Genomic DNA, 24,846 nt, shown 5'->3' with positions numbered 1-24,846 from the left:
TGCAATATTTAATGTAGCTCTTTCAAATTGTGAGAAGATACATATACTATATTAAGTTAGTAGTATCAAGTAAAAGTGGTCACCTAATTGGTCAGTTAGACTGGGTTAGAGAGAGATAACTAAACTTCACATTTAATCCACTGCTTTTGATTTATAAACTGTCAAAGTAGGCTGGAGCCTGCTATCACTCTGACCATAGCATTATAACGTGTATTGGTTAAACTCTCAGATGTGCTATTTCTTCAGGCTTATTATAAAGATACTGTAACAAGTCTTGTGAGATACTTAGACTTTTGGTACAGGTGCATTTAGGTGCTTTAGAACATTTCACTGCATCCTCTTTCATCTCTATATGTTTAGACAAAGATAGAGCAGTAAAAAAGAGTGATGCATATCTGCAAAGCCTTTCCTCACTTTTATCAACCTATGCAAATATGTCATTTCATCTCAGGCATGCACTACCCAAAAGCCCTGTGGCAGTAGGCAAGTGGTAGAGCAGCAGATGCAGATACAATGGGAGCTGCAAATAGGTAGCTCAGAACATGCTATTTCTTCATTGGAATGAAAGAGCTTCTTGAGTGACTTAGCAACACTGCATAGAACTGCACTGCTCAACTCTGACATGAGGGACAAGAAAAGATATCCTAAAAATTGCCAGTTTCATTCAAATTCTGACCAGTTTACTGTAGTTGACTGAGATCCCATTTTATGGTCAAAATAACAAGAATAATGGCAAGAAAACCTTCAAACCACTGATCATCAGGGCCTGGGATGTATGAATGTAAAGGGACAATGACACTAACCTGGGACCAGAATGAAGCACTATCCTGACTGGTAAAGAGCTCACATGCTACAACATCCACATAGCAACTCTAAGTGAAACACGTCTTGCAGAAGCCAGTCAGCTGAAAGAATTCAGATCCGGCTACACGTTCTCCTGGAGTGGTTGTATTGCTGAAGAATATGCTTCAACTATGATAAACCCAAATGAGTCAAAGATAAATTCTATGAGGACTTCAATTGCATTATTATTCAGGTGAAAAAAAAGCAAAAAGGACAGAGCTGTCCTCCTTGGTGATTTTAGTGCTATGCTTGTTTTATGTCAATCCACCAGCTTTGGCTGGGCATCATAAAGAAGCAGGGCATTAGTAAACACAACAGCAGTGGTGTACTTTTATTGAAGAAATGAGATCAGAATCTTATCAACAAAATATCCTGCATACTAACCAAAAACAAGACTTTGTGGATACATCTTCATTCTAAACAACTGTCTTCATCCCCTTTCAGTACATGTCACAAGGTTTTATTGAGTTATATTCAGAGCTTAATTAAGTTTGTTACCTAGACATATGCTAGTTAGACAGTTAAGTTGTATTTAGATTTTCATTTTATATTTTGGTTAAGTATATGTTATTTATGTTTTAAAATGCATATTAGAAAGGTTTAGTATTTTTTAAAAACATAACCCAAACCTTTCCTTGGTTCACAAAGCTTAATGTAGAATACTATTGCAACAACATTTTGCTGAAAATTACAATTTCTATGCCAAAGATGCTGTAATACTGCTTGAGAACATCTATTGACATGTCATAATAAATCATAATGCTAAAAAACATGAGAGGAAAGAAAAATATATATACATGAAAATATAACTTGCAATTAGAATATAACCAAAAACGATTTTAACCCTTAAATAATGGAACTGCATCAACAGCAGCATCAATTGATGATGGCTGCTGTTTAAGGGTTAAGATTGCTTGATGATAAAGTAAAAGGTATGTACATTTTTTCTGTTCCTTAATTTTAAGCATTTCATTGCACTGTACATTGATAATACTCAAAATATTCAGTCTATGTGCAAATAATTACAGTGCAAAAATAACAGATCATCAGTTAGAATACTTAACTCTTTCCACATGGGGTCATGAATTGACCGTGTTTGTAATCATCTTGTTTGTTACAGTTTCCATTTTATAAGCTTTAATACAAAATGTGTATTTTAACAATATTTGGCAGACTTTCAATAAACATTACAAGAATTTTGTACATCAACAGTAGAATTTTTTAAATTATTTTTAATGAAGATTTATCTGTGAATATTTTGTAGTTTTGTTTACTAGTCCAAGTGCAAAGTTATTTTCATGTTAAGAATAAACTTTTATTTGAAAATTTTCAAATTTCATTTGTGTAATCTGTGAAATCTCCTAAATAATTATAAAATGCACTTCAAATTTCTTTCTCTCAACATGAGCTCAGTTGATATGACTAAACACATGACCTCTTTGTACTCATTTAGTCTTTATAGTTTTGATAGTAATAACTTTTAATATAGTATGTATATATTCACAAAATTTGACAGACTTTCAGAAAACATTATAATTTTTTTACTTACAAAAAAAAATTTTTAGCAAAGTGTTTTTATTAAACTTGAAAAAGACAAACTTGTCTATGAATGTATTGAGTGTTTGTTTTGACAAGTGTGCAAAGTGATTTTTACGTCAAGATTAAAAATACTTTTCTTCATGTCAAAAATCTCAAATTCCATTTTTTGCAATCTCTTAGACCTTTTAAATACATTTAAAATGTTTGATTTTTCATTTTCAATAAAATATTATATTTTATCTGTTATATTCTGTACCCTAACTCCATATATGAAGGTGATTGATTTGACTAACATTGTAACCACCAAAGAGAAATTCAAAATAAATCTAAATTACCCTTTTTTTCTTTCTAAAATTACTTCACATTGTAACATAAAACAACGTAAATAGCTTTATTTGTAATAGTGTAGATCTGTTTACACTTAAATTTTAATGTTCTATTTTCCTTTTAACTGTGTCTAAGAAGTTAATATTCCTGTCATAAACCTTGTAAATCAGTTGACAAATGTGGACTTTGGTACAATATCAGATTACATAACACACGAAATACTTCCAAGCTGCTTACAAGTGTATTTCCTGAAAAAATATTTTATTATTGCTATTCTTTATTTTACCTTATCTAACTTAAAAGTTTCCAATTTTCCATTTTCGTTACTTTTATAATAAACAAAGAATACCCAAGAAAAAATATGAAATAAATCACTTACCTGGGTTTCCTTTGTTTTTGCTGTTGTCAGTTGATGAAATGTAACCTTACCTTTTTATACTAATAGTACTATTTCATTAATATTTTTTATTAATTAAATAATACATCAAAGAGTGAAAAATAAGATTATGCAAAAAAAAAACAATGACCTATAATTATTCCAATTTTCTGGCTTCCCAACTATGTTACAAGAGCCATTAAAATTTCATCTAAGATTGTCAATGTATTTTCATAGGAATAAATTGTAGACTGGAAAGGAAATGGACAATTTTTTGTATTGAAAACAACTCAGTAAAACTATCATTTCATAGACTTAAACCTTCTCTTAGTTAAAGTATTGAACTATTGGCAGTTTCTGAAAGGTGAGACAGGTGGATGGAGTATGTGGGGTCTGATTTTTCTCTTTGGTAGCTCTGTAATCTACTTAGATTAAAGGCTGTAAAATTATGCTTTTCCTGAGCAATGATAAGATGTTACATTTTACACTTTCATACTGGAGGTTTTGTAAATAAATTAGTAAAAAGGGAATGTCTAGAGAATAAATGTCAATTCTCACACTAGGGGAAATTCAGGAATTTTAAAACTATATAAAATTGAAACTGGCATTAAAGTTTGATTTCTTAACTGTGTTTTAATGCTAAGTTTATATCGTGTAGAAATTAAATTTTGAATGTAACTCATTTAAACCTGTATTTCTTAACAGTGCATTATATGTATAAACCCAGAGGAATTTCAAGAATTATAAGAATTGATAAGTGCATTTAAACCACACTGTGTTCATTCACCCAGTGAGCTCTGGAATGAGTGAAAGGCATTATTTGCAATAGAAATTGCCAAAGTTATGATCAAAAGAGATGATGTACACTTGTATACCATAAAGTATAAATTTCAATAGTATAGTTAAGTATCAGATATATATTAACTAACGTTTCTTTTATCTTGTGTATTATGTTCAGTAAATATCTCGCAAGAATAATGGTATGAATAAAACATTTCATTATGTTATCTGAATATTTTAGCATAATGATTTTCAGTTGAAAAAACTCGTATTTCAACCTTTTGTAACTTAATGAAGTAAATATCTTTATTCAGATATGTGTGCATAAATTTCTGATAGGTATCTCTACTATTTTTATTCATTTAATTTGTTGATGTCCTTGTAAACAGGATAGAAAATGTTATAAATTTTGACTAATCCTTTATCCTAAACAAAGATTGTATGCCATAATAATTTTTCAATCTGGACTTTTCAGGCCCTCTTTCTGTATCATATTATTTTGAAGTTAGTTTGTGGTCATTTCAGTGGATAATACAAAAATATATATAGGTTAGAATGAGCTGAGAGCTTCATTTACCTATAGTACATGATCAAAATAATCAGTGACATAGTTAATCTAGGTTCTTGATTACCACACTTGGACAACTGTCCAACTTAAAAATGTGGCATTATCATTATTCTGATTAGTCTTCATATTGTATATATGTGCTTCTGACCTGCTTCAGTAGCTTGAATGTTTACAGTAATGAATTCTTAAGCTTCCAGCATTTGAAAAAAAAACAACAGTAGCACAGCAGTATGTCTTACAAACGTACAACACTAGAAACCAACCAGATTTCGATACTTGTGATAGGCAGAGTACAAATATCCCTTTGTGTAACTTTGTGCTTAACTACAAACAAAAGTTACAAATGATATTCTCACTGTTTTGAAACACATTTCCTCAAGGGGTGCTTATTTAAATCATACTTGAGAGTACAAAATGTAAGGAATGCTTACCTCATGCAGGACTCGTACATGGTTGATGAAACACATTTCTCTCCTAGTTAACCCTTTCACAGCTGGCTTGGTATAATACAAGTTCATTTACACATTTGCACACATTAGGTGTGTTCTTTTAATATTTACCTTTGAATTAAGAAATTAACTCATAACATTCAAGTTTGAATTATCTACAATGATTCCATAACTTGACGTAAATTGATAATATGCTAGTTCAATAAAATTTTGAATGCAAGTCAACAATCATGATGTAGCCTTTAATCCATGATCTGTTGCAAAAGGGATAAAGAAATGGTGAACAATCAGACTTGTTGAGAGATTCAAGAAAAAGAGAATGTATCAGTGGCAGTGAAGTACATTTCATCTGACAAAAATTTGTATGATCTCTGGAGGAAAGAAAACAATTGTGAAGTGTGTTCCTCACCTTTTTGAGTTGTTGAATAGTCCTGATAATACACAAAGACCACCACAGCATTTTTAGCTATGGTACAGAGGCTTGTAGAATCCCTTCAAGTTTGCTTTTTTTTTTCAAGTACAGACTAATTTCACAGCTCTGTCATCTCTTAACCAATCTGAGATATAATTACAGTTATGGACTCGAGAGCTCAGACCCTTTCAGTTGATGTATTAGGTTGTTCACAAATAAGTGTCAAAATTCTCATGATGACACTTAGAAGCTGAATATTGAGTAACTTTATCATTGATTGGTTGGTTTAATCCAACATTTGTCACTTACAAGGTGTTTGTATTGTCTGCTATTTCAACTCAGAGTAAGTTTTGCAACCCCCAAGGCAGGACTTTCATCTGATTTTCCTCTGTTACTTCAAACTTGGTCAAAAAGCTATCAAAACTACATGGGACATCAACCAGGCATTCAGCCATGGATCTGTTACTGAATGTACAGTTCAACATTGGTTCCAAAGGTTTCAATTTGGAGATGAAACTTTTGAAGACTATGAAGGTTGTGGGAAAAAAGCCCTTCTTAGATGAAAACACGTTAAGGGAAGCAGTTTAGATAGACCCAAGCATAACAGTATGCGAGCTTGCAGAAAAGCTAGGCACAAGGAAATCAAGCATTGCCAACAACATGAGTATGGTTGGAAAGACATTAAAGGTGGATAAGTGGGTTCCACATTGAGCTGACTGAAGATTAACAAAATTAGCATTATGAGATCTGTCAAGGATGAAGCTCCAAAATTTGAATAAATTGAGAATCAAGGTTCTGCTTCACCTACCTTGTTCTCCAGATCTTTCCCCTACAGATTTTCATTTTTTCAAGCACTTTGACAAGTTTTTGAACAATAGATGCTTTCAAAACAAGGTAGCTGCAGAATAAGCTTTGAGGGAGCTCACTGAACATAGAAACTCTTGATTTCTATAGCAGGGCCTTAAACAGCATCATTACACATTGGCAAAAGTGTGTTGAAGCAAATGGTGTTACTTTGATTAAAGCATGTTTTATAATACTCGTTTATGCTATTACAAACTTCACAGTTCAAAAATGACATTTCTAATATTTAACCATGCTCAATTCCTCATAGATTTACTCTAATTACGCATAAAAGAATTTTAAGTGCCTTAGCTATTGAGGATTTCCTCTTGTTTCCAAATGCAAAAACAAATTCAAACTATTTATGGGACTCTAGTCATGTATTCAGTACCAGCACATTTGAATTGATAGTTTATTGCAAAATTTACCTCATACGAAAGCATAAAATGTGATTGATTAAAAGATGAAATTGAGCATTTGGTAAATAGGCATCAGCTGGCACACATCAGTGGTTTATACGTAAAGACCCCAGTATGTTTATAGAATGAATAGAAGGAGTTGGATGATTTTATTGCACTCTACTATGATCGCATTTCTGTTTGAAACTATGCAAAATTGAACTGCTAATTTATCAATTGTCAAAGCCTTGATAATGCATCTAAAGAAAGATTTCACAGAAATAAAGGAAGTCATCATTCAAAATGATAATGCTAAATGCAACCAGAATGGCTAACTATTGTATGAAATGTTTCTTGTTGTTGAAAAAGTAGGATTCCCAATCATAATATTTATCCACTAGAAACTCAAGATGGGAAAGGTCCAGTTGATGGATATTTTGCAATAGCTGTGGTGTGTTTAGTCGAGTATTGGGATACAGGAAATTATATTATCACTGAAATAAATGCTGTAGATGGTTTGTGAACCAATGATGGAATGAATAATAGTGCAACTGAGTTGATTGTTCTGAATCAAATAAACTTGCAAATGTTTTTAGATGAGTATAAAGAAAAATTGAAAGTATTCCAAAAATAGTCCCTTAATACAATGAAGAGACAATCAAGATTTAGAACAGGTGCAAGTACAGCCTTATTTTGAAAGTTAGTGAACTTGATATGTGACATTATCTATAAAACCATCTGCTTGCACTTATAAGAATGATAATACCAGTTTCATTGAGATTAATATGTCCTCTGCTGGTACAGCTGTAAGACTACAGATTTACAACCCAAAATCAGGGGTTCGATATCCCTTGGTGGACTCAGCAGATAGCCTAATGTGGATTTGCTATAAGAAAAACATGCTATTGAGATTAATATGAATAAATAATTGGTCATTACAGATAATGTATATGATGTTAGTGATGCTGAATCAGATACATTACTGGAGTGTAATAATGCTAACAATGCACATGTAGTAAAAGGTGCTGAAATAATAATTGCCAATTTAATTGTAAATGTAGCTTTTGTTTTTTGTTGATCAAATGAAAATTTCTCATTTAAGATGCAAGAAAGCACAATCACCACACTTATCAATAGATACAATCAGTTAACCATAAGAGTCTAAGGAAGAGAATTCCAAATGTTCCATGTCAAATCATGTCTTCTGAAGTCCAAAGGTGTTGAAACAACACATTTGCAAAGTTGTTGTTTGTCAGTGTGTATCTCACGTTATGCATTTATTTTTGCAAAGAATCTCATTGATAAAGGAAAGATTAATTTTATTCAAGGAAGTACCCCATCATCTGAAACCATTTTACCACAAGAAACTAATTCAGACAGTAACAAAGAAACATCTCTCCAAGGTTGTGTCTTATGAACAACATATGAATGCTGTTATGATTCCAAGTATATTGATCCTTTTGAAGATGAAATTACCATATGTTTTAAGAAGAAAGTAATGATAATGCCACAAAGATGAGTCCCAGAAGAATGTGTAAGTACTTGATCAATAAATATCCTCAGCATATTTATTTCTGCTGAAAAGGATATATGGCAGGTTAGATCTATGAACCTACAAGGACTGTTATCCTCAGCATGACGACTTATTCCATGCAAAAAATTGTGCCCCATATAATACAAACAATCAGATCAAAAACAGGATATCTTCCATGAAGGTCAACATGAAAAGAAGTACAAAAGAAACAGCAGAGCTCATTACCATGGAGGTAGTTCTGTTAAGTTAATATACAATTTCTCACTGTAAGACTCATAAATTTCTAAAGCCCATAACTTTCTTGAAAAAAGAAATTATTTTCAGTGTGTTTGAACTCCTATTTTATAAAGGTATCACTTTATGCTGTTTTTAGCATGTAAAATGTAGTTACACATTCATGCTTAAAACAAATTCCTAGCAAAGTGGCACTATATTTGTAAGCCTGGCTTACAAACTCAGTGTTAACATTTATAGGGAAAAGATAATTTGATCAAATAAAAAAATTCCTTATTTATGAAAGAAAAAAATATACACAAATATTTCTTAACAATTTGAATAAGTAAGTATAAAATGAGAGCTTTTACACACTTCATATTTTGATGTTAAAGTTATCACATTTTACATTCTAACTGATGTTTCTTTTAAATATGAACTTTTCAATATAGGGTAGATTATTTTGCCACTTTACAAAACATAAACATTTACCATAATGTGCAAGTACTGTAATATTTTTCTGTGTACACATGATGCTAATGAGTGTGTTCAGGTAAAAATCTAGGATAGTGAATGAAAGAACTAATTTACTATTACAAGCAAGATAAACACTGTAGTTTACTAATAGTGAGTAATAAAGTTTCTTTTGCTGGTACAGTGTGTGTCAGTGCATAGCTACACCAAATGTCTGTCAAAGTACTCAAAGCACCCAAAGCCTGGGGCTAAACAACAGACACCTTTCTCCAGTCTGCCAGTAGCCTGCAGTGAGTAGTTCTAACAATGATACTACATTTCACTGTAAGAAAACTCTTGTTGGTTCTAAGAGAAAAATAAAGTTGAGGTATTCACAATTTAAAGCTCAAAGTAGGTACATTCAGTTTTGATGGTGGGAACATGTTTTTTTGAACCATTTTTCATGATGGCAGCAGAAATAATAATTTTATAATGTAAGAATACTCTCAATCCCCCCCAAAGAAACTAGCTAGAAAAACATGAACAAATAAAGAACCATAAATTTGTCCTCAGTCAAGGTTATATTGAATGTCTACAAGACAATAAAGCAAATGCTAATTGCAACCATGAAAAATATTTACTTTCTGGCTTGAACAGATTTATCCAAGAACAAAATTAAAGCCCTGCAAAACCATAAAATAATGCTCGTGGAACCTTGTAAATAAAATGTTTGTGCTTTGTCAACCATCTTAATCTTTGTTATCAGAGTTTATTTTCCCCATCGTGAGTCCATTGCCAGTAATGTAATTAAACCAGTAGCCCATCATTTCAATTTCATTGATCATACTTTCAACCATTTCCATATTGTAGTCTTAACTAATACATTAACAAAGAAACATGAAAGCTTCTCCAAAATAAAATATCAGATATTGGTATCATCATACCAAACAGCTTCAACAAATGGTTTATTTTTTTGTGATCTTGTATACATGTACTAAATAAGTAACAAGTTTTTTTTCAATAGAGTAGTCGTGGATAAATGTTTAAGTCCAGATGTTTTTGATAAGTAGTATGTATATTTCATTCAGACTAATTTTTATATGCAAATTTGTATTAAAGTTACAATTTTTGTTTGTTGTATAATTTTGCACCTTAACTTTTTTCCAAAGTAGTAACACTGATCATGTTTTTAAGAAATAAATGTAATTTTGTCTTATTGACCTATTATTAGTGTATATGACTACCATATATATGTGAAATAAATGATAGACACTTTACAATTGAGTGGTCATTATGTGCAGTTGTGTAAACTGAGATCGCTGTTTAAGTTTTTTTTGTTTGTTGCTTCTATGGATTTCATATAGATCTAGATTAAAATATGTACTCATAAGCAAAGGTTTCAAATACTTTATTAGCTTCATAAATGTAGAATATTACAATCTTTGCGCATTGAAATACATCATACAAAATTATGTATTAAACATGTGCATATATGTCAGTGTAGTGCCAAATGATTAATAAAGTTTTTATTAATTCAAGCTTTTATTGTTTTATATGCATATATAAGTCTTCCTTTTCAAATTGTTAAAAATATACATAAATTTGTATGTAATTGAGGTGGCTCTGATAATTCAGTATGTTGATGTTGTTAAACACTCATGTTGAAAATCAACTTACTGAGTGGTACAAGGCATTTCTTTATGAGCTTAATGTGATTATTCTTGGTTATTTTGTATAGTAAATTATATAGATAAATTTGTAAAGCACATACTGAAGCATTTGTTTTAATTTCATCTTTTAATTGGAAATATTATGAAAAATATTTAATGATAGATATACAAATGTTTTGCCTCTTTTCAGTAATTTTTCATTTTTTATCTTTTATGAATTTTATTAACATGCAGTTGCTGAGAAGAGAATACGGGTCTCTGCTGACATCACCTGAAGATGGTAGGTGTTACTTTGAGATAATTTTGAAAACCATTGCCGAGTTTAACTGCCAGTTACGTGAATTATTATGTTGGCAATACAGTATCAATTGAAGGTTCTTGAAATAGCAAGTTAGCTCACAAATGTGAAGAAAGAAGATAAAAAGAGTCCATGTCACTATCAATGTCCTAAAATAATTCCTACAGAAGGCACTCCTTAATCCTTCAGAACCTCCTTTGGACCTTCCAGGAGAAAATAAGTCAAAAGATTAAGCTCCCAAATTTCTAGTTATCATCAACTGGCTAATATTTTAAAACTGCAATAAAGTCAAATTGCATCAAACTAAAACCAACCTGATTCAGAGCATGTTTTAATGAATATTAATAATTGCTCAGGCTGAGAATAGTACCTTAAAATATTTAAATAGTAGTTACTGTGTCTCCACAGTCTGTCCTTCTTATTTCTTGCACATTGCAGCATACATAGATACATTCATCTATGTTTAATTACATTGTCTACATTACACTTATCTGTGATTTTATAATTAGAAAATAGAACAGTGCTTATGGTGTACAACATTTCAATATCTTTTCATAAAGAATGAGTTTAAAGCCAATTATTATGAAATTAATATACGTTTTAAGGCAAATGTTCTTGGAGACATTTTTAAGTTATATTCTAATTAGTGTTGAAATGAAATGAATAATTGATCATTAGATCTAAACAAATTGAAATTTTTCACCACACTTTTAAGTAATAAACACTAACTATTGTAAATTTAGTAAAGGAATATAAATGACAAAACTTGTGTCATGGTGTGAAGTACACTAACATGTTCGTCCTAAAAATTTTTCAATTTTAGAGTATTATCATGTGATTATCCAATGTTGTATCTAAATATTCTTTTATATGTTGTAATTTAGAACTACTGCTGATTTGTAAATAACGTGCTTACATATGATTATAATACATCTGTAACATTATGATGGTGTGGCATTCTTAAAATACATTTTTGTAAAATTAAGAATTTAAAACTTAAATACTTTTAAATTATGGATTATTGCTATGATCTTATGCTATACTTGTTTGTATACCTTGAACAAAAAAGTATTTCAATTAAGTTTTGAATGCAAGTTCCACTTGATGTGGATTCCTGTACATGGTGAGGGGACCTTCCAGACAAGATTCTATTCTTTCAGTTTACCTGTGGGATCTAAATATCTATCTACATGTTTGCTGTGCATGGTGAACTGTGAAGGGGGAGGAGAGGATCCTGGTGGTTGAGGGGTCCAACCCTAACACAAAACTGTGGCTTTGAATTCCTTGAGATGGGTTGTCTTGGGGTGATCCACCCAGGTTCAGTCAACTGGTCCACTTTAGCTAGTGTCAACTGAGTACCAGTATTGGACATTCTCAGTGGGTGTTGAGGACATCGTGTCTGATCCTAATGTGTGAGTGTAGTGCTTACAAAACTCTGGCATTGCTGTAATGTTCTTGTTTGGCATTGTAGTTTGTCCCCTTGTAGGGATCCATGGTGGGTGGGCATTGAAATATTCTTTCTGTATTGATCCCAAACTCAAAATAAAATTAAAAAACAGATCATAGGCAAAAGACCATGTCTTGAAGATTCAGAACAGGAATCTTTAACTTCAACAACTATACCTTATTTTATGATACTACATTCTTTATCAGACAAATCTTTGTGGCAAATATCTTCCTTTTTATTCAGAAGGGACTAGAAAGGCTTGCTGGATCTCCTGAGTATAGCTTGGTGGAAACATCTGAAACACAGTAAACTTCTCTTGCATTTGAAAGGCCATTGGGGATATATCCATTGAGATTACTCCCTATGCTACTTTAAATTTGTCACTAGTAGTTATTATTGAGAGGGATTTGAAGAACATCCCTGAGTCAGAGATACTCGATTGTTTCTCCACCCAAGGAGTTTCTGCAGTGAGGCGTATCTCTACTTGCAAAGATGGAATTACGATGCTGACCAGTGTTCTAGTTTTGATGTTTACATTACCACATCTACCTGCTACCATCCAGACAGGTTATCTAATTTGTGTGATACAGCCATATATTTTGAACCATTTTGGATACTTCCGCTGTCAGCAGTTTGATCACTTGGAGACACCAGGTAATGGTTCCTTCATGTATGTTCATTGCAGTGGCAAGGACATTTGTGATGTCTATAATTTTACGTGAATTAGAAATCATTTGGTATCAGTGATATCATTTAGCAGTACTCTTTGGTGTCTACCTCAAAGACCAGAGGAGATATTCAGTTGGCTTGTTTCCATGTCAGTTAATATTTTGACTATCTTTCAAGCTGGATATAATCCTGGTGCCATGAGACTGAACATCAACTTGGGATGTCTCTAATGTTATTTGTCCTTCCTGACCCTGAGGCTAGATTGAAAATACAGGCATAATCTTTTGCATTTGCCATGAAAAGCTTTCATTCAGGAAAGGACTTTCCTAGAATTATCATATCCTCTTGGTTTCATTTCAGTTGAAATAGAGATTCAAGCAGGATGCACAGTCAGATGAAAAACAATGATGCACATTGAAATTCTGTTGAAATAAATTATTGATTATGCCATCAAAATTGTAACTTAATAACTTCATTTTCTGTGGTAATTTCAAGTGAAACTGAAAATGGTGTGGTGAATAAGAATTAAATTCAGAAACAAAGTTTTTTGACATTGCCACTAAGTGTGAAAGTATATGTGTATGTGAACACATATTGTAATAATACTGTTTTTTTTTAACTATCCTGAAGTTGTGTGACTACTATCTAAATGTGCATATAATTTTAGTAAACATAATGTACAACAATGTATTAAAAGCTTATCAAAGTTTTAATAAGGACTTATGTTAGGTTGTATAATAACATTAAAGTTATTTATTGATTTTGTTAAGTATAGTCAAGTTTATCCTTAAGTAAAGCAAAAAACATACACAAGTTATGTTGTTAATTTATCTTTTATTGATTACAGGCTTAACTAATGTTAAGCCTAATACAAGTAAATTTGTAGAATTCAGTGTTTGAGATTACAATTCTGTTGCATTCTTCTAAAAATCATGTAAAGGATTACTGTTGCAGTGAAGATACTAATGTTTTGCAGGCCTCTGTTAGTATGTATAAAATATTAAACTTGGTTAATAGACATGACAGTAGCATAGTTGTTTTATTTTGAATTAAAGAAAACATATTATCAGTAAACAATGTTCTTTAATCATCAGTCACTAGAGGCGAGTCTGATCTGGAACAAAGACAGTAACAGTTCTATCCAGATCACTGGTTTCACTTAGAATATCTAAGTTCAAGCTCTGTTATGGCTTCTCTGTATGCCATATTGCTATGCATGTAGATTAATTTCATAATTAATTATGGGAAAGCAAGAGTTTCTGGTATTTCTTTTTCAAAATGTACTCAACATGTCAAACACTGTCAAACAATTAATCAGAAACTTTTACATTAATAGAATCAGACACATCTATGCTTGTTGTAACCAGGCTGAAAACCTAAGTGTAGGATTTAACATTGTTCATAGTGTGGCACATCGTGTTTTTGTACAGCATAAAATTAAGCTTTCACACCTTGGCCTGGCTCTTTCTTACATGTCAAAACCCTTTAAATTGTTATATTCAAAACTTAATTACAATGTTATCAGTGTATGTCAATAACCTTGGCACAAAAACATAGTTTTTAATGCAAACTTGTATATTATTTAAGTTTTTGCTATTTAATTTGAAAAAGAAATGTTAGAAAAGTTATCAATTTTCATTTTTCTGTCCATGTTGCATCTGAACTTTCAGATTTCTGTAAATACAAAATATGCTGCTGCAGTTTCAAACAAACTACATAATTGTAAACAAGAATTTAAAATTTGGACCTCCTATTTTGTTGATCAGTTGAGATATCAGTAGGTTTTTCAAACCCACCAGAGAGCCACTTCCCATCTGATTTTCAAAATTGTTTTGCTAATCACCTTTATAAGACTAATGAACATGTATATAACCAATTGGAAGAGTAGTTTTTCTTCTACATAGACTTCTTACAACTATTTAATTTAAATGGCCATTTATTTATGTGTGAACATCATATTCCCTACTACTAACATATAACAGAATTTTATTTAACCTGTTAATTGCTTGCTTATAAAACTGGTTAAATTGTAGTAGTTTTTGAACATATTGTGGTTTAGTATTTGTTTTTAATGCATATTTGAAAACTATGGAAATTCTTTTTTTTTATATTCAAATTTGTAAGACTCAAAATCATCAAGAACATTAAGTTTTACTTGAGGGCAAGTGACCTCATTTACACAGCAGTGGTACAAATCATTGTTTTTATGTATAAGTATATATATTTTAATTAGTTTTATATATTTTTAGCAAATGTAGAAATTAAAAACTTTATAGCCTAGTCTGACAAGAATTCAATAAAATAACATTTAAAATTTTATAAGCTTAAGCATGTGTGAAATTTGATTGTAATTTTTACATTAACTTTATGGGAAATGTAGTAGGCTTCTGCTGTGATTTATTTCTTTTTTGGAAAGGAAAATTATTACCCCTAATATAATGTATGGCAATAAAACCAGAAAATTAAAAGGAAGATTATGTGAATAGGTTAGAAGTTGAAACTGTTAAGATAACTAATTTAGAAACTTATGATAAGTTCTATAGTCAATGGAGTGAGAAAAATGGTAGTATTCATTTTATTTTATATTTTTCAATTTTCTGCTACAGTCAAATTGACTGATTTTGCTCTGTGTCTGTGATGTTATACATAAGGTTTACCATAATTCTTAATTTACTCCATGTATGTAATATAATCTAGGTTAGGTTTTAATAGACATTACAAGTTTGTTGTGCATAAAATATCAGATTGGTTAAGAAATTATTAAAAATTTATGTAGCTATTACTGAGTCACTCAGAGAGAAAGAGAAGTTGATTTTCATGCTCAGACTAAAAATATTTTTTATAATCATACAGTTTTCATATTTTCTTGAAGAAATATTAAATGTTTTTTTGGTAAAACTTTGTATTTAATCTAATATTTTCTCTACTGCAACATTAAATAGTCATGAAATCATTAATTGTACAATGAAATGAAAAGTTGAAAAATGTGAAAATAAATAATACACTTTTTCATTCTGCACTGATTGCACAATTAATCAGAAAATTTTAAATTAGTTATCTTATCAGTTTCAGTTGCTAACATCTTGCTCAGGATTCCTTGGATTCTCCAATTATCCTTCTCCCTTCTCTTAACAACTGTCTTCATTGTTGGTTGAATAAGGACAACATAATGAAAAGGGTATTGCTTTTTCCACCTTGTTTAGACTTGCAATGAATCACAGATGCTTCTCTCCAATTTTGTGGAGTGTTGTCCATCAGTAAAAAGATTCAGGGCAGTGGTCTCAAATTATATACTTCTTACCATTTTAACATCTTGGATATTATAGTGTTAGGATCTGCTTTGGCATTATATTCCACTGGTACAATACTAATATGCCATATTCCATTCAGACAATTCCATTGTTGTGTCCCATTTCAATCACTATGGGAACACCCATTGCTGTTCTCTTTATGGTTGAACATTGAACCTTTTTTTATTGTGTTCATGCACTGCTGATAAATCTTATATGTCATATCCTGAATGTTTTTCACCTTGTGGCAAGTCATTTTTGAAGTTCCATCCAGGTTTATCTCCTGAGAGGGATTTTTCAACCTTAAGATTTTCAGGTGGCCATGCAACCTGTGGAGTAACCCCTCTTCTCATCTGAATGCTTTACTACAGCACCAAGTTAGCTCTTTTTTGCCATATAGTTCATTATCCTCAGACTCTGAGCAAATCCATTGCCAGTCATAAATGGACCAGCCGATTCCATTTACCTTCCAGATTTGTTGAGCTCCTTGTTATGTAGTTTTTCTAGAATAGTTGTTTTCAGTTCAGAACTTCAGAGGATCTTCAGTCTCAGTCTTCTTCAATTTATTTCCCACTTTTATTCCCAGTCTCCTCTTGTTAGACTTCTATGTATGTGCCTTACATTACATGGCCTCCTTTAATGGTTCCTGTTTCCACCTTTTCATTACTTGGCATCTTTCCCATGTAAGTGACTTTAGTTCTTCTTCTACATTTTAGATTATAAGCTGCTTCAATTGGTTTATTCTTCACTATTTTTTTCTTTTCAAATTCTGTTTTAGGTGTCTTTGCTTAAAATTGGGCACCTCCATTTTTTCTAGAGTCTCACTTCCATCATCCACTGTAAGTAACTCGTATTGAGGCATTTGGTCTACTTAACCATACATTCATTTTGCACCATCTTTATTGAGTAACTGTTTCTTCCTTATAAGAATACTGTCTTCTGTCTGTTGCCACCTTTCAAACTTCAGTATGTCTGTAACTGGTAAATTATCTTTTCCACATATGTTTTTCTCTCCAGAGGTATGTTCTATTTAGGAATTGGATCTCACTCAGTGGTGAGTATTTGCCTGTCCAAATATGCTTCCTGTTTGTCAAATCTGCACTGTATAGCCACTTGGTATACCCATGGTCAATAACATACACTGTTGAGATGGGGTGTTCCACAAGATCTCAAATAGATTTTCCTCATGATATAGTTGCTTCATTAATATGCACATTCCAGAAAGTACTAGTCCGTGGACTTACATGGGTAAAGTAGCATGGGATATAGGATTTTTTGTGCTCACTCCTTGAACTGTCTTCAGTGTTTTCATTCCTTTAGACCATCCACTGCATTTTATCTCCTATTGCTTTTCTAATACGGGTATGGAGGCCTTTGCTACTTCCCAATTCTGAACTGCTGGAGCCGCAGACCTTGGAGGAATTTTTCTGAATGTGTTCACATCTATTGAGTAGAGAGTGGGGTGGTATTTTGCTTATGTAGATGACAGGTAACCCTCCAGTCAAGTGCTCTACTTAGGTACAGTGGATCTCGGAGGGTGATGTTGCTAGCAGCTTTTTATGCAGTAGAGGTGCTTATGTTTTCTAGATGTGATCTACTTCTGTGTGGTGAAACCCAGAGATTGACATTGCACTCATACTTTTGTGTAGTCTTATCCAGGAGTGTAATGCTACACATATCTATACGTAAATATGCTTCACCTCTGTGCAGTGGATCTTCAAGGTTGATGTTGCATACAACTTCTTTGTGGTTCTGTTTTTAGGGTGAGGTTGCTTATATTTTATGGATGCAGTCCACTTCTGTGTAGTGGGGCTAGGAGATTGCCATTGCACTACAGTCTTTGTGAGGTCTTGTCCAGAGAATGATGTTGCTTTGGAGTATATCTGTCATATTGCAGTTCACCCCTTTTTATTGGGATCTCTTTACCTATTTTCACCTGGATGTTGTTTTCCAGTGAGTTGTTTTTGAGTTAGAACTGGACCAATCAACATAAATCCTCATACATGTTAGTTAAATTACCTCCTTCTCACTCAAATTGCCTCAGGATTTCCATGCAGTAGGTCTTGGAGGTTGATGCTGCACCCAACTTCTGTGTGATTCTATCTGGAAGGTGAAGCTGCTGTGTATTTTGAGAATCAATCCATTACTGTGCAGTGGGACCTGGAGGGTGTTGTGCTCTGGCTTCCATGTGGTCCTGTCTGGTTGATGTTGTTGATAAAAGTGATGGTTCTTCATCTTGTGCTCCTCCTCATGGTGTTTCCTTTTCACTGCCTGATACTCAAGCTGGGTCAGTGTGATTGGGTTCAGTGTGATCTGCTACATGGGCATAGTATATCTGTCCATTTTACTTGCCTTGAGGTGAGGATTGTGTGGATCTGCACACCTTTCCTACTATAGGTCAGAGGTTTTGTTCTCAACACCACAAAGTTTTGGGCTGGAGTTGATTGTCTGTGTGTGGTCTATTGTGCTTTATCCACTCTACACTATGAAGCACTTTCATTTTTACTTTTTCCACATTTATGGCTATAGATGGTTCTTTACAGTTTTTACTCTGTGGAATTAAGCTTGCAATACATTGTGATTTGGACTCATCCATCCATTTCTCTCTCTCTCTTTTAGATCTTTGTCTGTGTATAACACCTTTCCACACTGGGCAGAGAGTATACCTGGAATGAAAGTGGTGTGGTCTCTCATGTGTTCCACTCCTAATGGAAGTTACACTTCATGAAAGTTCTTTGAATGCTTTCAAAGGAAACTTATTTTCTATCTTGTGTACTGATCGTTCTGCCTGTTTAATGCAGGATTCTACCTATGCATGTGAGAAGAGGTAATGTATTATGTTGTTATAATCCTCTACTGAAAATACATTTTCAATAGGTACTTACCTTGTTTCACACTTTCCACTCTAATAACATACTATTAACATTTTTTGTTTACCAACTATTAGAAATCCTGATGACAGAAACAATGACTTCCACTTTTATCAGTTTTATTGAATCCAACATTAAAATCATAAACAAAGTTCTTGAAAAATCATAAATGAGACTTTTTTAAAATACTTGTAAACAGCATCAGCTGTTACACATTAGTCATTAAGGATTTATTTTGTGGAGTTATAAACTAGTTCTGTCATTTTGAATAGTGAATTTTGTACTTTGCAGGCTACAATGTGTCCTTAGTTTTTGATTTGGAAAATGTACCAGATGACTACCAAGATACCATTCAAAAAGCTGGTCTCTTGAAGAGAAACTGTTTTGCTTCTGTTTTTGAGAAATATTTTGAATTCCAAGAAAAAGGTGAAGAAGGGCACAAGAAAGCTGTTATACATTATAGAGATGATGAAACTATGTGAGTTTTTATTCCTTTAAAAGTCTTTTTTTTTAGCTGTACAATTTCTTTTGTGTATAGAATCCTTATTTCTGTAATGTAAAATCAGTTTTACTCTATCAACAGCTTCTGATAACAGTTACACTTTTGCTTCAGTTTTACAATTACTCTATATTATTGTATTATATTAGTATGAAAATGAGACAATAAAACAAATTTTGATTGTCAGTTATCTTTCATCCACAAAATTTAATTATAAGTAGATGTATACTGTTACAAGTTTAAAGGTACTCAGTGTAAACGAATGTGGTCTCGTGTTCCAATTTGAAATTACTCTAGAAAGAAAAAATGTGTAATTTAAATTTGGTTCAAGTTGTTTTTGTGGTTATGATATAATTTAAACTGACCAATCCATTATAGAGATATGATAGATAACATAACAGATAAAATATAAAGTCTTACTGAAAAAAAATGCTGAAAATGTTTTTAGGGTATTTTAGAGATTATACAAAGGAAATTTGTGATTTTTAAGATAAGTATTTTTTTATCTTAACATGAAAATTACTTTGTACATATACTGTTCAAAACAAATACTCTATATTCATGGGCATATCTTTATTAAAAATACTTCATTAAAAATATGATTTTTTTTATATATGAGAGACTTATTATATTTTCTGAAAATCTGTAAAAGTTTATGAAGATATACTTACTATATTGGAAGTTAGAAGTATTAATGTAGTGTTGTAGTTTTATCATCCTTAGCTCTTTCCATGTGAGCATTCTTTTCAGCAGGTGTCATGAGGTTTCTCTAAGATATGCTCAAAATTTAATTGATGTACTGTATTACCATGTTATATGAATCAAATTAGCATAAAATGCAGCTAATGATTAAAATTTTAATATTACAGATAATATTACAGGCAATATTTAAAAAAGTCCTCTGTCTCTTAGTATTGGAATTGTGACATTTGCTCTCGAGGTTTCACCTTTTCTCTAATTTATTTGCCACTCCTCTGAAATAAAAATTAATATACTCATCATAACATTGTCCTCTCTCAGGGAAATCATAATATTTATAAACTTCAATGTTATTTAGTTACAAAGTCGTAAGCTCGAAAATCAGACTCCTCTTGTCCTCCCAACTATCACAAATTGCCAACAGTTCTTTCTGGAGTTAAATATTATATCTAAAGTTTTAATCTGTCAAATTTATATTATATCTTTGTTTTCTATACAGAAAATTGTCTATTTTGCTGCTAGTTTTCATTTATACTGGAAACATGTCAACAAGTTTAGCTGAATACTTAACAGCTGTTATTCCATAGCTACAAAGCAAGAATAATTGTGACAGTCATAGGGCATTATGTGTTTTGTGCATGTTATTATTCTGCATTTTTTGGTTCTTACTTAACTCTCTCAACATAAGACTCATTGAAGTTGACTGATGACATTACCTCTCCATACTCGCTGAAAGCTTTTTACATATGTATTTCTACTAACCCCTTGGTATGGATTTTTGTATGGGGTGAGGGAACCTCCCAGGGAAGGTTCTGTTCTTTTAATTTACCTCCTCTGGGATCTATACATCCACCCATTTGTTTGTCATGTGTGGTGACCTGTGAAGGGGAGGTGAGGATCCAGGTGGTGACACATCATTTTGGCCTTGAATTTCTGTAGAAATGGAGGCCTTGGGATGGCCTGCCTAGAGCTAATCAACTGGTTCACTTGGGCTAGGGTCAACAAAGTTTCAGTGTTGGATGTTCTCAACAGGTGTTGTTGACATTGTTTCTGATGCTAGTGTTTGGATATAGTGCTCACAAAACACTGGCATTGATACAATTGTCTTGTTTGGCATTGTAGTGCATCTCATCGTCAGGCTCCATGGTGGGTAGGGTCAGTGGGCACCAAAATATTAATTTTTATGTTGCATCCTCCAAATAAAAATTTAAATAAAATTGTGAAAAAACAGCCTTTATGTAAATGACCACATTTTGAAGATTCTGAGCAGCAATTTTCTTCAACATTTGTAACACCTGTACCTCATTTTCTTAAAGTCCATTCTCTTTCAGACAAACCTTTAGGGCAGATGTCTCCCATTTTCATTCAGAAGGGACTAGAGGGACTTACTGGTTCTCCAAAGAACAAGGGCAGCATAATGAAAAGGGTATTGCTTTTCCCACCTTGTTTAGACTTTCAATAAATCACAGATGCTTCTCTCCAATTTTGTGGAGTCTTGTCCATCTCCAAAGAAGCTTTGCTCTGGTGATATATTGGTGAAAACATCCACATATCAACACAGTGAACTCCTCTTGCATTCAGAAGTGATTGGGGATATACCTCTTGAGGTTATGCCTCATGTTACTTTGAATTCATCATGAGGAGTTAATGTTGAGAGGGATTTGAAGAACATTCTTGAGTCACAGATTATTGCTGGTTTCTTCACCCAAGGAGCTCCTGCATTCACACAGATTTAATTATGATGCTGACCAATGTCTTCATTCTGACATTTACATCACCACATCCACCTGCCACCATCAAGGCAGGTTATTTGAATTTCAAGGTATGGCCACACTTTGTGCCATAAATCACCACCACCAAACCACATTCCAAACCATCTCAGATGTTTCCAGTGTCAGCACTTCTGTCACTCAAAGACAATATGTCATGGTTCCTTGACATTTGCTCATTGTGGTGGCAGGGACCACGATGCCTACAAATGTGAAACAGGTCCTCATTGCATCAATTGCAATAGCTCCCACCCATTTCTTCTTTTCTTAAATGGTTGGAAGAAAAAGTGGTGCAGCATTTGAAAACAATTCAAAACATTACTTAGCCTGAGACTCAAAAGTTCCTGTCTGCCACTTCAGTCCCCTGCAGGTACAGCAGTAAGTCTTTGGATTTGCAATGCTACAATCAGGGGTTAGATTCTCTTTGGTTGACTCTGCAGATAACCCAATGTTGCCTTTGCTATAAGAAAACACTCACCCCACTGCTTTATTTCAGACATATGCTGCTGCACTTCATTCCAATACCACAGTGGGAGTGCAGACAGATGTCTCTGTGCCTCCAAAAGAATCATTCTAAAACCAAATGAGAAGTCTTTTGACCTCCTTGGTTAAAAAAGTTGATGAATCAACTTCACCCATCTCTGTTCCTAACTTACATTCCACCATAACCCAAGATCCACTTCCATTGGTTCCAGGCATGGGCATTTCCTTGAGTACATCTTCTCCTACCCCAAGTTCCAAAATGATCATTCGTTGATGTCCTCAGCTGCTGGAATCCTCTTCCAACAATAAAGACCTGCCCAATTAACTCGGCAGGATCCTTTGAGGTCAATAGGTCTCCGTCGAATAAAGACAATAAAGAAAAAAGACATGGCCGTAAAGAGAAGGGATCTCCACCCAATTTGCCTACACATAAATAGAAATGGCCACCTTGGTACAATGGAACTGTCAAGGTTTACATTCTAATCTGGATGACATCAAAGCACTGATTGCTTCCTACTGTCCTGTATGTCTTTCTTTACAGGAAACATTTCTGAAACCTGCCAATACAGTCATTTTTGGCAGTTTTCTTTGTACAGAAATGACAGTCTGTGTGATGGACGAATGCATAGAGTGGTGGCATTCTTTGTTGATCAGCATGTGACCACCCTGTCTTTGCCACTCGACACACCCTTGGAGGCCATAGCCACCCGTGTTCTTTGGGTCATATCATCATTGGTTGTTCTCTCTACCTGTCATCTGAGGGACCTATGATGAATCAGACCTTGATTCTCTCATTGAACAGTTGCCATCTCCCTTTTTAATCCTGGCAAACATTCCCTCTGGGGAAGTGATGATATTCATGGTAGGGGTTGCTCTGTAGAGTGTATGCTCTCTGATCACAAGCTTTCTCTTTTCAATAGTGGTTTTTATACTTATTTTGATGCACCTAGTCAGTCCTTTACTGCTATTGATTTCTCAGTTTACTCCCCTTCATTATTTTCCCATTTTTCATGGAGGGTTTACAACAATCCACAAGGCAGTGATCATTTTCCTATAATTTTGAGAGATAGGCCATGGTCGATGTCACCTGACCTACATGCCTCGGTGAAAGCTGGATAAAGCAGAACTTGATCCTGTCATTGTCTGTAACCCATCAATAGATGACTGTGTGGCAGCAGTAACTGACTGTATTATATAGGCAGCTGCTCAATGTATTCCTAAAATCTCGACAAGTTTTCTGTGGTATCCTATTCCATGGTGGAATCCTGCCTGCCACATGGCAAGGAAGGCTCAAAATCAGGCTTGGGATACTTTTCTTAGGTATTCTACACTCTTGCACCTCATCGCTTTCTAGCAGGTTTGTGCACCGGCTTGGTGTGTAAGACTTCAAAGCCAGAAGGAATATTGGATTAAGTTCACAACCAGTATATCTTCTACCACCAGTTTCAAAGTCATATGGGACGAGCTTTGAAAGGTCAGCGGGGAATATAATTCTGTCCCAATCGTGCTCTTTCATGGCCAGGAAGCAGCTGATACCTGGAGCATTGCTGATACTCTAGGTGAAAGCTTTTGCCATGTATCTAGCACTTCTGCTCCTTTCTCCACCTTCTTAATCATCAAGACTTGGACAGAGTGATCACCTCTCTCCTTTCGAGCTGATTGTCTCTATGACTATAATCGTCCGTTTACACTGGTGGAACTCAAACTGGCCTTTCATCAATCTGGCAGTACATCGGTTGGACCTGATGATGTACACTATGAAATGCTGTGCCATCTAGCTCCTACTTCTCTTGGTATTCTTCTGATTGTTCTTAACTGGATCTTGCAGGAGAATGTTTTTCCTGATGACTGACACCAGGCTGTTGCCCTACTTTTCTCTAAGCCTGGGAAGGATCCCAAGATTCCTTCAAACTACTCTCCAATTCCTTTGATGAGCTGTCTGTAAGACCATAGAGAGGATGGTTAATGCTCATCTTGTTTAGTTCTTCAAACAATCTTCTCTTGCCCACCTAGTGTGGGTTCCAATGACAGTGCTCCACCATGGACCACTTCGTTCAACTTGAAACGTAAATCAGAGAAGCCTTTCTGAAAGGATAACATCTTGTATGAATATTCTTTGACATTGAGAAGGCTTATGATACAACTTGGAGGTATGGCATTTTGCGATACTTCTATTTATATGGATTACATAGCCATTTGTCCATTTTTATAAAAAAAATTTTAATGGAGAGGCGATTCCAAGTTCATGTGGGTTTGACACTTTCCTGTTCTTTTCTACATGAACTTGGAGTCTCTCAGGGCAGTAATTTGAATGTCCCACCTTAGAAAGATTAATGCTATCACTGAACAACTCCCTCTTACTGTTGCAAACAGGGTCTAGGTTGCAACTTTCACGTCTCATGTCACTCATCGAACAC

General features: G+C 33.5%; 1 protein-coding gene across 1 annotated transcript in view; it reads left to right on the top strand.

The window, feature by feature from the left end:
* The window catches only part of Arpc2 (Actin-related protein 2/3 complex, subunit 2), an 80,771-nt gene that overhangs the window by 27,878 nt on the left and 28,047 nt on the right, over positions 1–24,846 (top strand). The window contains exons 4-5 of the mRNA XM_076505835.1: positions 10,640–10,685; positions 19,271–19,457. Coding sequence (XP_076361950.1) covers positions 10,640–10,685; positions 19,271–19,457 — 233 coding nt within the window. The remainder of the gene's footprint in view (positions 1–10,639; positions 10,686–19,270; positions 19,458–24,846) is intronic.

The sequence above is a fragment of the Tachypleus tridentatus genome, chromosome 6, assembly GCF_004210375.1.
Source record: "Tachypleus tridentatus isolate NWPU-2018 chromosome 6, ASM421037v1, whole genome shotgun sequence".
Taxonomy (NCBI): Eukaryota; Metazoa; Arthropoda; class Merostomata; order Xiphosura; family Limulidae; genus Tachypleus; species Tachypleus tridentatus.
This window is presented reverse-complemented; position numbering and strand designations above follow the sequence as displayed.